Source organism: Acinonyx jubatus, chromosome A2, assembly GCF_027475565.1.
Source record: "Acinonyx jubatus isolate Ajub_Pintada_27869175 chromosome A2, VMU_Ajub_asm_v1.0, whole genome shotgun sequence".
In the NCBI taxonomy this organism is placed as follows: domain Eukaryota; kingdom Metazoa; phylum Chordata; class Mammalia; order Carnivora; family Felidae; genus Acinonyx; species Acinonyx jubatus.
In genome coordinates, this window is record NC_069383.1 from 140,634,703 (window position 1) to 140,647,326 (window position 12,624).

Below are 12,624 nucleotides of genomic sequence, written 5' to 3' on the forward strand. Positions count from 1 at the left end.
CAGATTACATTTCTAGGCAGATCAACATTTCATTCTATCTTTACTGGCTTATAACTGATTGCTTTGGAATTTTTATGTGCTTTCAAGGTATGACCTTAAGGATACAAGTAAAATCACATTGGTTGACATAGAGCTGATGGCTGCCATGGGCCCTCCAGGTGGTGGAAGAAATCCAGTCACTCCTCGTTTTATTCGACATTTCAACATCTGCTCTATTAATACTTTCAGTGACGAAACTATGGTCCGAATCTTCTCCTCAATTGTAGCATTCTACCTTAGGACTCATGAGTTTCCTCCAGAGTACTTTTTAATTGGGAACCAACTTGTCAGTGGGACAATGGAGGTGAGCAAATAATGCAATATAAAATGTTTTAGTATTTCATATATTCCTCATTTGGTCCTTTTTTTTTTTTTAACATTTTTTTCTTAGTCATTTACTTTGGTCTTCGGTATCTAAGAAACTGTTAAGGAGGCTTGAGAACAGGAAGATCAGAGGCTTTGAAATCAGGGAATCTAACTGGGTTTGAGCCTTGATTGCTATTTCCTAGCTATAAGTGGCCTAGAGAAAGTAATTTGAACTTCTAGAAACTCAGTTTTTTAATCACTGAAATGGAAGATAGCACCTATTTCACAAGGTTGTTATAACGAAAAAATTTAGAATCAGTATCTGCCACACCACAGGGGTTTCCCTAATTGTTAGGTTTCTACCCTGGTGTTTATTAATTTTTTCTTCCCTTCTAATCTGCATGTTTGTCTTTAAAAAGAAATAGAGGGAGTGCCTGGCTGGCTTATTTGGTAGAGCATGCAACTCTTGATCTTGGGGTTGTGAGTTCTAGCCCCACATTGGGCATAGAGCCTAGATAGATAGATAGGGAGATAAATAGGGGAGATAGATAGGGAGGTAAATAGGGGAGATAGATAAGGAGATAGGGAGATGGTGAGGTTGGGGGACTTTAGCTTATGAATGCATCCTTTTTAGTCATACAACATAATTTAGGAGTAGCAGTGAAAAAATATAATAGTAAGGAAACACAAGAGTGGGAACAGAAAACGAGACTGCCTAATGGCTTTGCATAATTCAGGGTGTGTTATCTGCCTCTACTCAGAGGGCATAGCCAGCCTCATCACCAATGGCAAAAGGGAAAATTGTATATAAGGTAAGTGAGTGATAGATCACTGAACTAAGCTTTCTGGAGCGTTGATAAAGTGGGGTTCACTGTGGGATCACTGCAAACAGAAGCACAAAACTCCCTAGAATCATTCCATCAGTTTCCGAGAGCATTGTGTCTTTCTGAAGTTTCTCCCTTACTCTGGTGGAAAATTTGTGCTGTTAAAATAGAGAAACTATGAGCAAAGGGATAGTGCATTGAAAGTACTAAACTTATTCTGATACAGAAAAGTTCTTCTATTTATAAAATATGTTATATGTATTTCAGACATCTCCTGGAAAAAGAAGGGAGTTGTTGAGGCAGAAAGGGATCCTTTTTTTTTTTTTTTTTTTTTTAAGCATTTTAGACCTACCACATTGCAGATGCTGGGAGGGGGGGATAATCATAGAACACAGACAAATAAAAAAATAATTTCATTTGAGGTTTTTTGGGGGGGCTATATTATAAAAAGACTTAATTTACTTATAGAAAATATTAAAGTTTATTTGGTGAATTTAGCAAATAGTAAAAACATACATTATTTCCATATTGTAGCCAATCGAGATAGAAGGGAGAAGAGGCAGAGAGAAAATAAGAGCAAAGGGAAGAAAGAGGATACATTGATTTGTTTTGAAGTCAAGGGTAGCCAAAGGAAATTGTTTCATCCTTGCCACCATTTGGAATGATTCAGAATGAGTTATCTGGTTTCACTCTCTACTAAAGTTTTTGCTAATTATTTAATCACAGGTCATTCAGCTTTAAATGGAACAACTGTAATAACTGGGAAATAAACGCATGGTCACTTCTTGGGCTTGGATGGAATTTGATAATATTAAGTTCCTTCGACTTCATAATGCCTGCTATAAGCCAAAATAAAAAAAAAAAAAAGCTGTGTGCCATGCTAGACTGGGTACTATACAATTTTCTAAACCAATATAATTTTTTTAAGTTTATTTACTTATTTTGAGAGAGATCATGAGAGCATGTGTGTGAGCAGGGGAGGAGCAGAGAGAGAGGGAGAGAGAATCCCAAGCAGGTTCTGTGCTGTCCGGTAGTGTGGAGCCCAATATGGGGCTCAATCTCACAAAACCGTGAGATTATGACCTGAATTGAAAGCAAGAGTCAGACACTTAACCAGCTGAGCCACCCAGGTGCCCCCAAACCAATATAATCTGATAGGATAAAATATTTCATATTATATACTATTTGTTACATGACTTTGCTTATTATAATCATTATATTGTTCCATTGTTGTTTTTCATATGCAGGTATATAAACGATCCATGGAAAATCTTTTGCCCACTCCCACAAAATCCCATTACACTTTCAACTTGCGGGATTTTTCACGTGTCATCCGGGGCTGCTTACTCATTGAAAAAGATGCTGTGGAGAGCAAGCACACCATGACCCGCTTGTTTGTACATGAAGTTCTCCGGGTGTTTTATGACCGCCTCGTTAATAACGAGGATCGATACTGGCTGTTCAATTTAATCAAAGCTGTTATAAAGGACCATTTTAAAGAATCATTTGATGGTGTCTTTTCACATTTGAGGAGAGATAATGCACCCGTGAGTATATTTAGTGATTGTATAAATATTAAGTTAAAACAGTACAATAGCATGAATTGTGACAATCAACCTATCTTTAAAAAATACTGTCTCCTCTTAACAATCAAATTCTTTTCACTTCCCTCAATGATAGGTGTTTATTTTGAGAAGATTTGTCTTCTGGGGAAATATATATGTAACATAGAAGTTATTTAAAGAATAAAACCTGGGGAGCCTGGGTGGCTCAGTCGGTTAAGCATCCGACTTCGGCTCAGGTCACGATGTCACAGTCCGTGAGTTCGAGCCCCGTGTCAGGCTCTGTGCTGACAGCTCAGAGTCTGGAGCCTGTTTCAGATTCTGTGTCTCCCTCTCTCTCTGCTCCTCCCCTGTTCATGCTCTGTCTCTCTCTGTCTCAAAAATAAATAAACGTTAAAAAAATTAAAAAAAAAAAAGAATAAAACCTTATATGATAGGGATTAAATGATATAATAAATGCAAAGTACTTAACATGGTGACCATCCCTTAGTAACTACTCAATAAGTGAGAGTCACTCAGAATGACTTTTCTAGGCTCTTGGGGGAAAATCTTATATAACAGAAAAATTTCTGTTCTTTTTGTTTTTTGAGGATATAATATAATTTTAGGAATTAATTTTATAAGTATATTATTTACCTCTCCATTTAAAAGAATTATTTAATTGATAATCATCCTATAACATAGATAAAACAAAATTTTATGTAATATTTCCTTAAATTTATTTTATAAAATGTTGAATTTTGTAACGTGTTGATTTTCATTCTATAGATATCTGAAGGAGACTTGAGAAATCTCATGTTTGGTGATTATATGAATCCTGATCTTGAAGGAGACGACAGACTTTATGTTGAAATTCCAAATATTCATCATTTTAGTGATATTGTGGAACAATGCTTAGATGAGTATAATCAAACTCACAAGACAAGAATGAATCTTGTCATTTTTAGGTACCTACATTTGGTGTTCATGGTGGAAATTGCTATTTGTAAAATTTTTCTGTAAAATATTTAAAATGTATGAAAAGATATAAAGAAAAATATGGTAGATAATCTTGTACTGGTCATGCAGCTTAAGACATAAAAAATTAGAAATTTATTTGAAGTCCCTTGTGTAGTCAATCCTGTCTCTCTGCATCCCCATCATACCCTGTAGGAGTAAAAGGAACTCATGTCATGTGCTTTTTACTACACATGTGTGTTCCTGAATATATATGCACAGTCTTATTTAGCATGTTTAATTTTTTTAAAGAGTTGTCTTCTTTTTTTTTTGAGAGACAGAGCCTGAGCAGGGCAGGGGCAGAGAGAGGGAGATAGAATCTGAAGCAGGCTCCAGGCTCTGCTCTGATCTGTCAGTACAGAGCCCAGTGTGGGGCTCAAACCCGCAAACTGGGGAATCATGACGTGAGCTGAAGTCAGATGCTTAACTGACCAAGCACCCAGGTGCCCCTGATTTTGCATGTTTAAAACTTTTATAAATAATATACTGTATACATTCTTCAGGTTTTTTCCATATTGTTTGTGAGAGTCACAACAAATGAGTTTTTACTACTAACACAATGTGGTCATTCTTCTGAGATGGACTTTTAGGTGACTTTCTAGTTTTTGCAGTTATAAAAAAAAAGATTTGAATATTCATGTCTCTTTGGGTACATGTGTTAGAATTTCTCTAGGTTATATTCCTAAAAGTGAAATTATTGTATTATGGTGTGTAAGGATCTTCTACTTTACTAAGTTTTGCTGAAGTATCTTCAAAAATGATTAAGAGTTTCCATTGTTCTTCACCCTTGCCAACACTAGGATTGCCAGACTTGGTAACTTTTGCCAATCTAAAGGAGAGTGGAATGGTATCTCACTGTGGCTCCAATTTTAATTTCCCTTATTACTAATGAGGCTGGGTCTTCACAGAAATTGTTAATTTTGTAGATAACTGATTTTCTATTTCTCACATATAAATCCTAGTATTAAAAGATTGAAGAGGGGTTCCTGGCTAGTTCAGTTGGTAGAGCGTGTGACTCTTGATCTTGGAGCTGTAGGTTCAAGCCTCACGTTGGTTATAGGTATTACTTAAAAATAAATCTTAAAAAAAGATTGAAGAGATGTTTTTAACAAAAACAGTGATATGCTTTCAGTATAAGGGGTTACAACTGCATTTCATTTCTATAATTTGTACATTACAGTTCCTGAATTTGTACTTTAGTTTTCCTTTGCATCAAATGATTCAATGGTAACATCTTTTGAAAAACCGCACTTTTTGACAATTATCTCTTTAAAATTAGGGTAATAACATGGGATAGCAAAGTTCATCCTTCCAAGAATATAAAATAATAGTTACCTGTAAATATACATTTACATTCGTATTTCCAAGTATAATAATATTGATATCTCATAGGTATGTATTGGAACATTTATCACGAATATGTCGAATTCTAAAGCAGTCAGGTGGAAATGCCTTGCTTGTTGGACTTGGAGGCAGTGGTCGTCAATCTTTAACCCGTCTGGCTACATCCATGGCAAAAATGCAGATTTTCCAACCAGAAATTTCTAAAAGCTATGGTATGAATGAGTGGAGAGAGGATTTGAAGGTAAAATTATGAGGAAACCTAGTGTCTAAAATAATTATCAGTGCTGTGAAGAGAGAGCCCACCTGTATAGCTGTGTGCTGACTACGTTGGTGATGATGATAATATTATCCATAGAGCAGTAACTGTGTGTGCTGAGCACTGCTCTAAGTGCTTTAAATACGCAATCTCATTCTGTAGGTACAACAATTCAGTGAAGCAGGTATGGTTGTCTCTGTTTTACTGATGAGGAAACTGAAGTTGAGGGAAGGTATCCACAGCAGAACAGGATTTATCATTTGTCTTTTCCACTGCAGCTGCTGATTTTATCTTTATTCTAGTTCAGAGAGGTCTCATTTCCGATAAATGTATGTTTTCCAGCAGATTGTTAAACGTGAACCCTGATGGTGATGATGATGTCATTAATGTTGCCCAATTAATGTTGCTTTCCCAGTAACCAATAGAATAGTGGGGTAGATGCCTGGGGCTTCATCCTCATATGCCTCACATCCCTCACAGAAGGGAGATGATGCAAAATGAAAAATAGAAAGATTGATGGACTTTTTTCACTTACACTTCTATAGCCTAAAAGTTAGCCTAGAGAGCTGGATATGGAAGTGGTAGAATCCAAGCTGATATCAAAGAGGTTTACTTAGACACAGAGCAAAAAATTACAGTGTTTCTTTTTCTGCTCTCACTTTAGAGGAAAATTTTTGATACATTTACTACCAAATGAACTAACAGATTGAGAAAGCAGCCTTCTTCAGTAGATAGAACATAGACTTTAAAGTTAGGCAGATTCAGTTTTAATTACTGCTTTGCATGTTTTGTTAGCTATCTTGAGCATGTTACTAAATCTATTTGTACTTTAATTTTTCATTTTTAAATGTTTATTTTTGAGAGAGAGAGAGACAGAGAGAAACAGAGCATGAGTGGGAGAGGGGCAGAAAGAGAGGGAGACACAGAATCCAAAGCAGGCACCAGGTTCTGAGCTGTCAGCACAGAGTCCGACACGGGGCTCAAACCTGTGAACTGGGAGATCACGACCTGAGCCGAAATCGGACAGTTAACTGACTGAGCCACCCAGGCGCCCCACTTCATTCATTTTTGAGAATTTATTTTAGGTTATACAATTTGTTGGCATACAATTGTTAATAGTATTCTACTCTAGTAATTAATTAATTAATTAATTAATTGTTTTTTAATTTTTAATTTTAGAGTGAAAGGAGTGCACACAAGCAGGGGAGAGGGGCAGAGAGGGAGAGAGAGAATCGTAAGCAGGCTCCACACTCAGCATGGAGCCTGACACAAGGCTTGATCCTATGACACTGAGATCATGACCTTAGCCAAAATCAAGAGTCAGACCCTCAAACAACAGAACCATCCATGCTCCCTCTTATAATCCTTTTTAATTTTTGTAGCATGGGTTGTAATGTCCCCTCTTTCATTTCTAATTTTAGTTATTTGAATCTTCTTTCTTTTTTCTTAATCTTGCTAGATTTTATTAATTTCGTTGATTAAAAAAAAACCCTCTAAGTTCCACTGATTTTTTTTCCTACTGATTTTTTTAATCCCCTATTTTGTTTACCTCTAATCTTTATTGCTTCCTTTTTCCTGCTAGCTTTGGATTTGGTTTATTCAATTTTTGAGGTTCTATGAGATGTAAAATTAGACTGTTGACTTGAGATCTTTCTTCTGTTTTGATGTGTTTGCAGCTATAAACTTCCCTCTTAGCACTGCTTTTGCTGCATTTCCTAAGTTTTGGTATGTTGACTTTTCATTTTCATTTGTTTCAAGAAATTTTCTAATTTCCCTTGTGATTTCTTCTTTGATCTATTGTTTAATAGTGTGTTGTTTAATTGCCATGAATTTGCAGATTTTCCAGTTTTCCTTCTGTTGATTCATAGTTTCATTCCATTGTGATTAGAACAGGTACTTGATTTGGTATCAGTTTTCTTAAATTTGTTAAGACTTGTTTGTGGCATAATATGTGATCTGTCCTGGAGAATGTCCTATGTGCATTAGAGAAGAAGGTATATTCTGCTCTAGGGTAGAGTGTTCTATATATGTCTGTCAGGTCTAGTTTGTTTATAGTATTGTTCAAATACTCCTTTTCCTTATTGACATTTTGTCTGGTTCTTCTAGCCCTTATTAAAAGTGAACGTTGAAGTTTCCTCCTATTGTGTTGCTATTTCTCCCTTCAATTCTGTCATTGTTTCATATATTTAGGGGAAGAAAAATTAAGTTTATTTATTTATTTTGAGAGAGAGAGAGAGCACGAGCAGGGGAGGGGCAAAGAAAGAGAATCCCAAGCAGGCTCTGCACTGACATCGTGGAGCTTGACAAGGGGCTCAAACCCAAGAACCGTGAGATCATGACCTGAACTGAAACCAAGAGTCAGATGCTTAACCAGCTGAGCCACCCAGGCACCCCTGCTTCATATACTTAGTAGCTCTGCTGTTTTGTGCATAAATATTTATAATTGTTACATCTTCCTGATGAATTGATCCTTTGATTATTATGTAATGTTTCCTGTCCCTTATAACAACTTTTTACTATTTTGTCTGGTATTAGTATAGCTGCCCTGCTCTCCTCTGGTTACCATTTTCATGGAACATCTTTTCCATTATTTCACTTTCAACCAATGGTGTGCTCTTCGGTCTAAAGTGAGTCTCTTCTAGGCAGCATATCATTGGGTCCTGTTTTTAAAATCCATTCTGCAAAACTATATATTCTGATTGGGGAATTTAATCCATTTGCATTTGAAGTCGTTGCTAATAGGGAAGGATTTACTGTTGGTGTTTTGTTTGTATTTGGCTTTTTTTTTTTCCTCAAGTTAATTAACACACAGTGTAGTCTTGGCTTCAGGAGGAGAATACAGGGATTCATCACTTACATATAATACCCAGTGCTCATCCCACCAAGTGCCCTCCTCAATGCCCATCACTCATTTTCCCTACCCCCGTCAAACCTCAGTTTGTTCTCTGTTTTTAAGAATCTCTTATGGTTTGCCTCCCTCTCTGTTTCAGTCTTATTTTTCCTTCCCTTCCCCTATGTGTATTTGGCATTTCTGAATGTTTGTACCTTTTTCGTCCCTCCTTTGCTCTCTTACTGCCTCCCTTTGTGTTTTGTTGATTGTTGGTAGTGACATGCTTTGACTCCCTTCTCATTTATAGAATATACACAAAACTAGATTTTGGGGAGGGGGAGGGAGTTACTATTGTGATTACATAAGATATCCTAAAGTAGTAATCTATTTTAAACTTGTAACAACTGCAATCACATACAAAAACTACTCCTTTACAAAACGGACACACAAAACCTACTCCTTTACATCTGCCCCCCCTTTATGTTTTTGATGTCACAAATTATGTCTTTATAGACTGTGTACTCATTAACATAAAGGTTTATAAAGGTTTTTGTGCTTTTGTCTTCTAGATTCTATACAGGAATTATTTTTTTTTAATTTTTTTAATGTTTTTATTTATTTTTGACACAGAGAGAAAGAGCACGAGTGGGGGAGGGGCAGAGAGAGAGGGAGACACAGAATTTGAAGCAGGCTCCAGGCTCCCAACTGTCAGCACAGAGCCTGATGCAGGGCTTGAACTCACGGACTGCGAGATCATGACCGGAGCTGAAGTTGGATGCTCAACCGACTGAGCCACCCAAGTGCCCCTCTATACAGGAATTAAAAGTGAATTTATACACTAAAATCACAATAATACAGAGTTCTATATTTGTCCATATGTTTACTGGAGAACTTCATATTTTCATATGGCTTTGTGTTGCTGTCTAGCATCCTTTCTTTCTGTTTATTAATGTTTATTTAGTTTGAGAGAGAGAGAGAGAGCGTGTGCGTGCACATGGGTGTGCTCAAACAGGAGAGGCACAGAGAGTGAGGGAGAGAGAGTCCCAAGCAGGCTCCATGCTCAGTGTGGAGCCCGACATAGGGCTCGATCCCACAACCATGAGATCATGACCTGAGCCAAAATCAAGAGTCAGTTGCCAGACTGAGCCACCGAGGCGTCCCTAGCATCCTTTCATTTCAACTTGAAGGACTCCCTTTAGTACTTCTTTATTTAAAAAAATTTTTTTGAAGGTTTTAATTTAAAAATTTTTAAAAAATTTTTATTTTAGAGAGAGTGTGTGTGAGCGGGGCAGAGGGGCAGAGGGAGAGAGAATCTTAAGCAGGCTCCACACTCAGCACGGAGCCTGATGCAGGGCTCAGTCCCATGACCCTGAGATCATGACCTGAGCCAAAACCAAGAGTAAAACACTCAACTGACTGAACCACCCAGGCACCCCTCCCTTTAGCATTTCTTGAAGGGCACATCTAGTGTTAATGAATTTCCTCAGCTTTTATCTGAGAAGATCTTAATTTCTTTATAGTTTTGAAGGACAGTTTTTCCAGATACAGTATTCTTGGTGGACAGATTTTTCTTTTCTTTCAGCACTTTGAATATATTATCCTACTCCCCTCTTGCCGAGGTTTCTGCTAACAAATATGCTGGTAATATCATGGAAGCTCCCTTGTGTGTGATGCATTGTTTTTCTCTTGCTGTTTTCAAGGTTCCCTTTTTATTTGTGACTTTCAACAGTTCAATTATAATGTGTCTTATTGTGTGAGTCTATTTGGGTTTATTTTAGTTGGAGTTTGTTGAACTGCTTGATTTTTTTTAAATTTTTTAAAATATTTATTTGGGAGAGAGAGAGAGCATGAGCAGGAGAGGGGCAGAGAGAGAGAGGGAGACACAGAATCAGAAGCAGGCTCCAGGCTCTGAGCTGTCAGCACAGAGTCCAAAGAGGGGCTCAAACTCATGAACTGCAAGATCACAACCTGAGCCAAAGTTGGCTGCTTAACCGACTGAGCCTCCCAGGGGTCCCTGAGCTTCTTGAATTTCTATTTCTACCTCATTTGTTCACCTCTATCCTCAGATTTGAGAACTTCTTTGAATAAGTTATCTGCCTTTTCCCCCCGTCTTTTCTTTTTCGTGCTCCCATAATGTGTATCCCATTATGTATGTATACCATCTCACTTAGTGGTATCCCATAAGACTCTTTCTAAGTTATTTTTTAATAGTTTATATTTGTTTTGACATTCCCATTTTGTCCATGCACCATTTTCCTGACTTCCTTTAGTTGTCTATCTGTATTCTCTATTAGCTTATTGAGCATCTTTAAAAGTTATTTTGAGTTTCTTGTTATGTAGTTCTTAGATCTGTTTTGTTGTTGTTGTTATTTTAGGGTTTATTTTGTTTTTGTTTCTGATTGGGCCATGTTTCCCTGTTTCCTTGTATGTCTTGTGATCTGTTGAGTTTTGAGCAGTCGATAAACTGCCACCTTTCCCAGTCTTTATAGACTGGCTTCTTGCAGGGTGGAATCTTCACCAATCACCATGTTAGAAAATCTGGGACTTCTCAGAACTTTTTTTTGGGGGGGTACATCTTTTTTATGGGTAGTGCATGCGCTTTTGTGTACTCTAGTATATACAGGTGCCTTGGGCTATCTTAATTTCCTGTTTCTTCTCATGATCTGTTGGTATTGGTTTTTGTTGTATTCCACTGCCCCTAATCTCTTGCTCTCCCTGGCACCTTCCTGTGGAACTTCAGAGTCTCTGCTGCTCCATTTTGTAAGGGCACTTGCCTCTGTTTTCAGTGGCCTCCAACCTCATATCAAAACTAAGCCCTGTTCCCATAAGTGCCCTAAGACAGGTGAGACAGAAATCAGTGCCTCAGGTGGCCCCTAGACAAGCCAGAATGTTCAAAGTAATTCAACTCTATTCCTTCTGCCTTGAAGAAAAAGCTCTTTAAAAACAAATTTGATATGATTAGATATAATACTTATTTAAAAGCTACCTTTACTAGTTTTGTTGATAGAAAAGTATTTCTAAGAACACACCAACTTCCATATTGGAGGATGACTTTTATGGGAAAGGCATAATTTTGTATATATTAACATTCAGCATTTATTTAAGTGATATGATTTATTTAAAAGATATAATCTAGAAATAGAAGTTTATTTTAAAAATCATTTGCTGGGGGTGCCTGGGTGGCTCACTCAGTTAAGCGGCCGACTTCAGCTCAGGTCATGATCTCACAGTTTGTGGGTTTAAGCCCCACATCGGGCTCTGTGCTGGTAGCTCAAAGCCTGGAGCCTGTTTCAGATTATGTGTCTCCCTCTCTCTGCTCCTCCCCCTCTCACATTCTATGTTCATCTCTCAAAAATAAAATAAATAAACATTAAAAAATGTAAAAATCATTTGGGTACCTGGGTGGCTCAGTTGGTTGAGCATCTGACTTTGGCTCAGGTCATGATCTCGCGGTTTGTGAGTTCAAGCCCTATGTCAGGCTCTGTGCTGACAGCTCAGAGCCTGGAGCCTGCTTCAGATTCTGTGTCTGTCTCTCTCTGTTCCTCACCCACTCACACTCTGTCTCTCTCCCTCTCAAAAATAAATAAAAATTATAAATAAATAAATAAATAAATAAATAAAAATTTGCAGAGAAGTAATGCTGTTTTCACCTGAAATATATCTAGTAGAATACTGGCAAATGTTTAACAACCAACTCTCCAGGGGGTTCAGGAGAACCTCTGGCATTTGACAATTTCTGTGGTGTAAAAACTCCCACCATGGATGATTGAAACTCATGCATGGATGATGTCACTGAAAACAGAGCTGGGAAGAGTTCTGTGTTTGAGCACCATTATATGGTATTTTACTGTATAGACAACAATAAATTTAAATAATTTCCATAAGATAAATAGTAGTAAATATAAGAAATGATAAGATTTATGTTTTGTTACCTTTGTTATTATAATTATAAGCTTATATAATTTAATTTTTAATGCTGTGTCTAAAAATCTTCTCACAAGTTCTGAAATTTTAACGATTAGTTCTAGCATCCTAAACAAGTCTGCTCCACTATGCCACTGAGTCCATATCTTTATATTAATTGGGAATCTTTGGTTACAATTGACAACACAACACAAAACAAAAAACCAACTTAAGCAAAATATGGAGTAATTGGCTTACATGACAGAAGGGTCCGGAGGTAGATAGGGCATTGATATGGCTGAATTTAGGAGCTCAAATTAAGCACTCAGTAATTACTCTATCTCCTGGCACTGCTCTCCTCTATTTGGTTCCTTCTCCAACAGACTCATTCCATGAGACAACACTGTTGGCCCCTAGCAGTTTTAGATTACTGGTCTTTATATCTTCCCTCTCAGAATGACAGAGATTCTTTCTGTTTTCAAATCCATCTTAGTCCCTGAAGTAAGAATCTGATTGGGCTGTCTTAAAATCGTGCCCTCCTCTGAATCAACAACTATGTCTAAA

The 12,624-nt window shown here is 37.2% G+C and overlaps 1 protein-coding gene across 7 annotated transcripts in view; it reads left to right on the forward strand.

The window, feature by feature from the left end:
* DNAH12 (dynein axonemal heavy chain 12) overlaps positions 1–12,624 on the forward strand; it is a 210,157-nt gene that overhangs the window by 110,840 nt on the left and 86,693 nt on the right. For all 7 annotated transcript variants that reach the window (XR_008297110.1, XM_053219197.1, XM_053219193.1 and 4 more), the window contains 4 exons: positions 88–343; positions 2,417–2,716; positions 3,500–3,678; positions 5,120–5,312. Coding sequence is in view for 6 of the 7 variants with exons in the window: in XM_053219197.1 (XP_053075172.1) it covers positions 88–343; positions 2,417–2,716; positions 3,500–3,678; positions 5,120–5,312 (928 nt within the window). In the remaining variant the exon portion in view is untranslated. The remainder of the gene's footprint in view (positions 1–87; positions 344–2,416; positions 2,717–3,499; positions 3,679–5,119; positions 5,313–12,624) is intronic.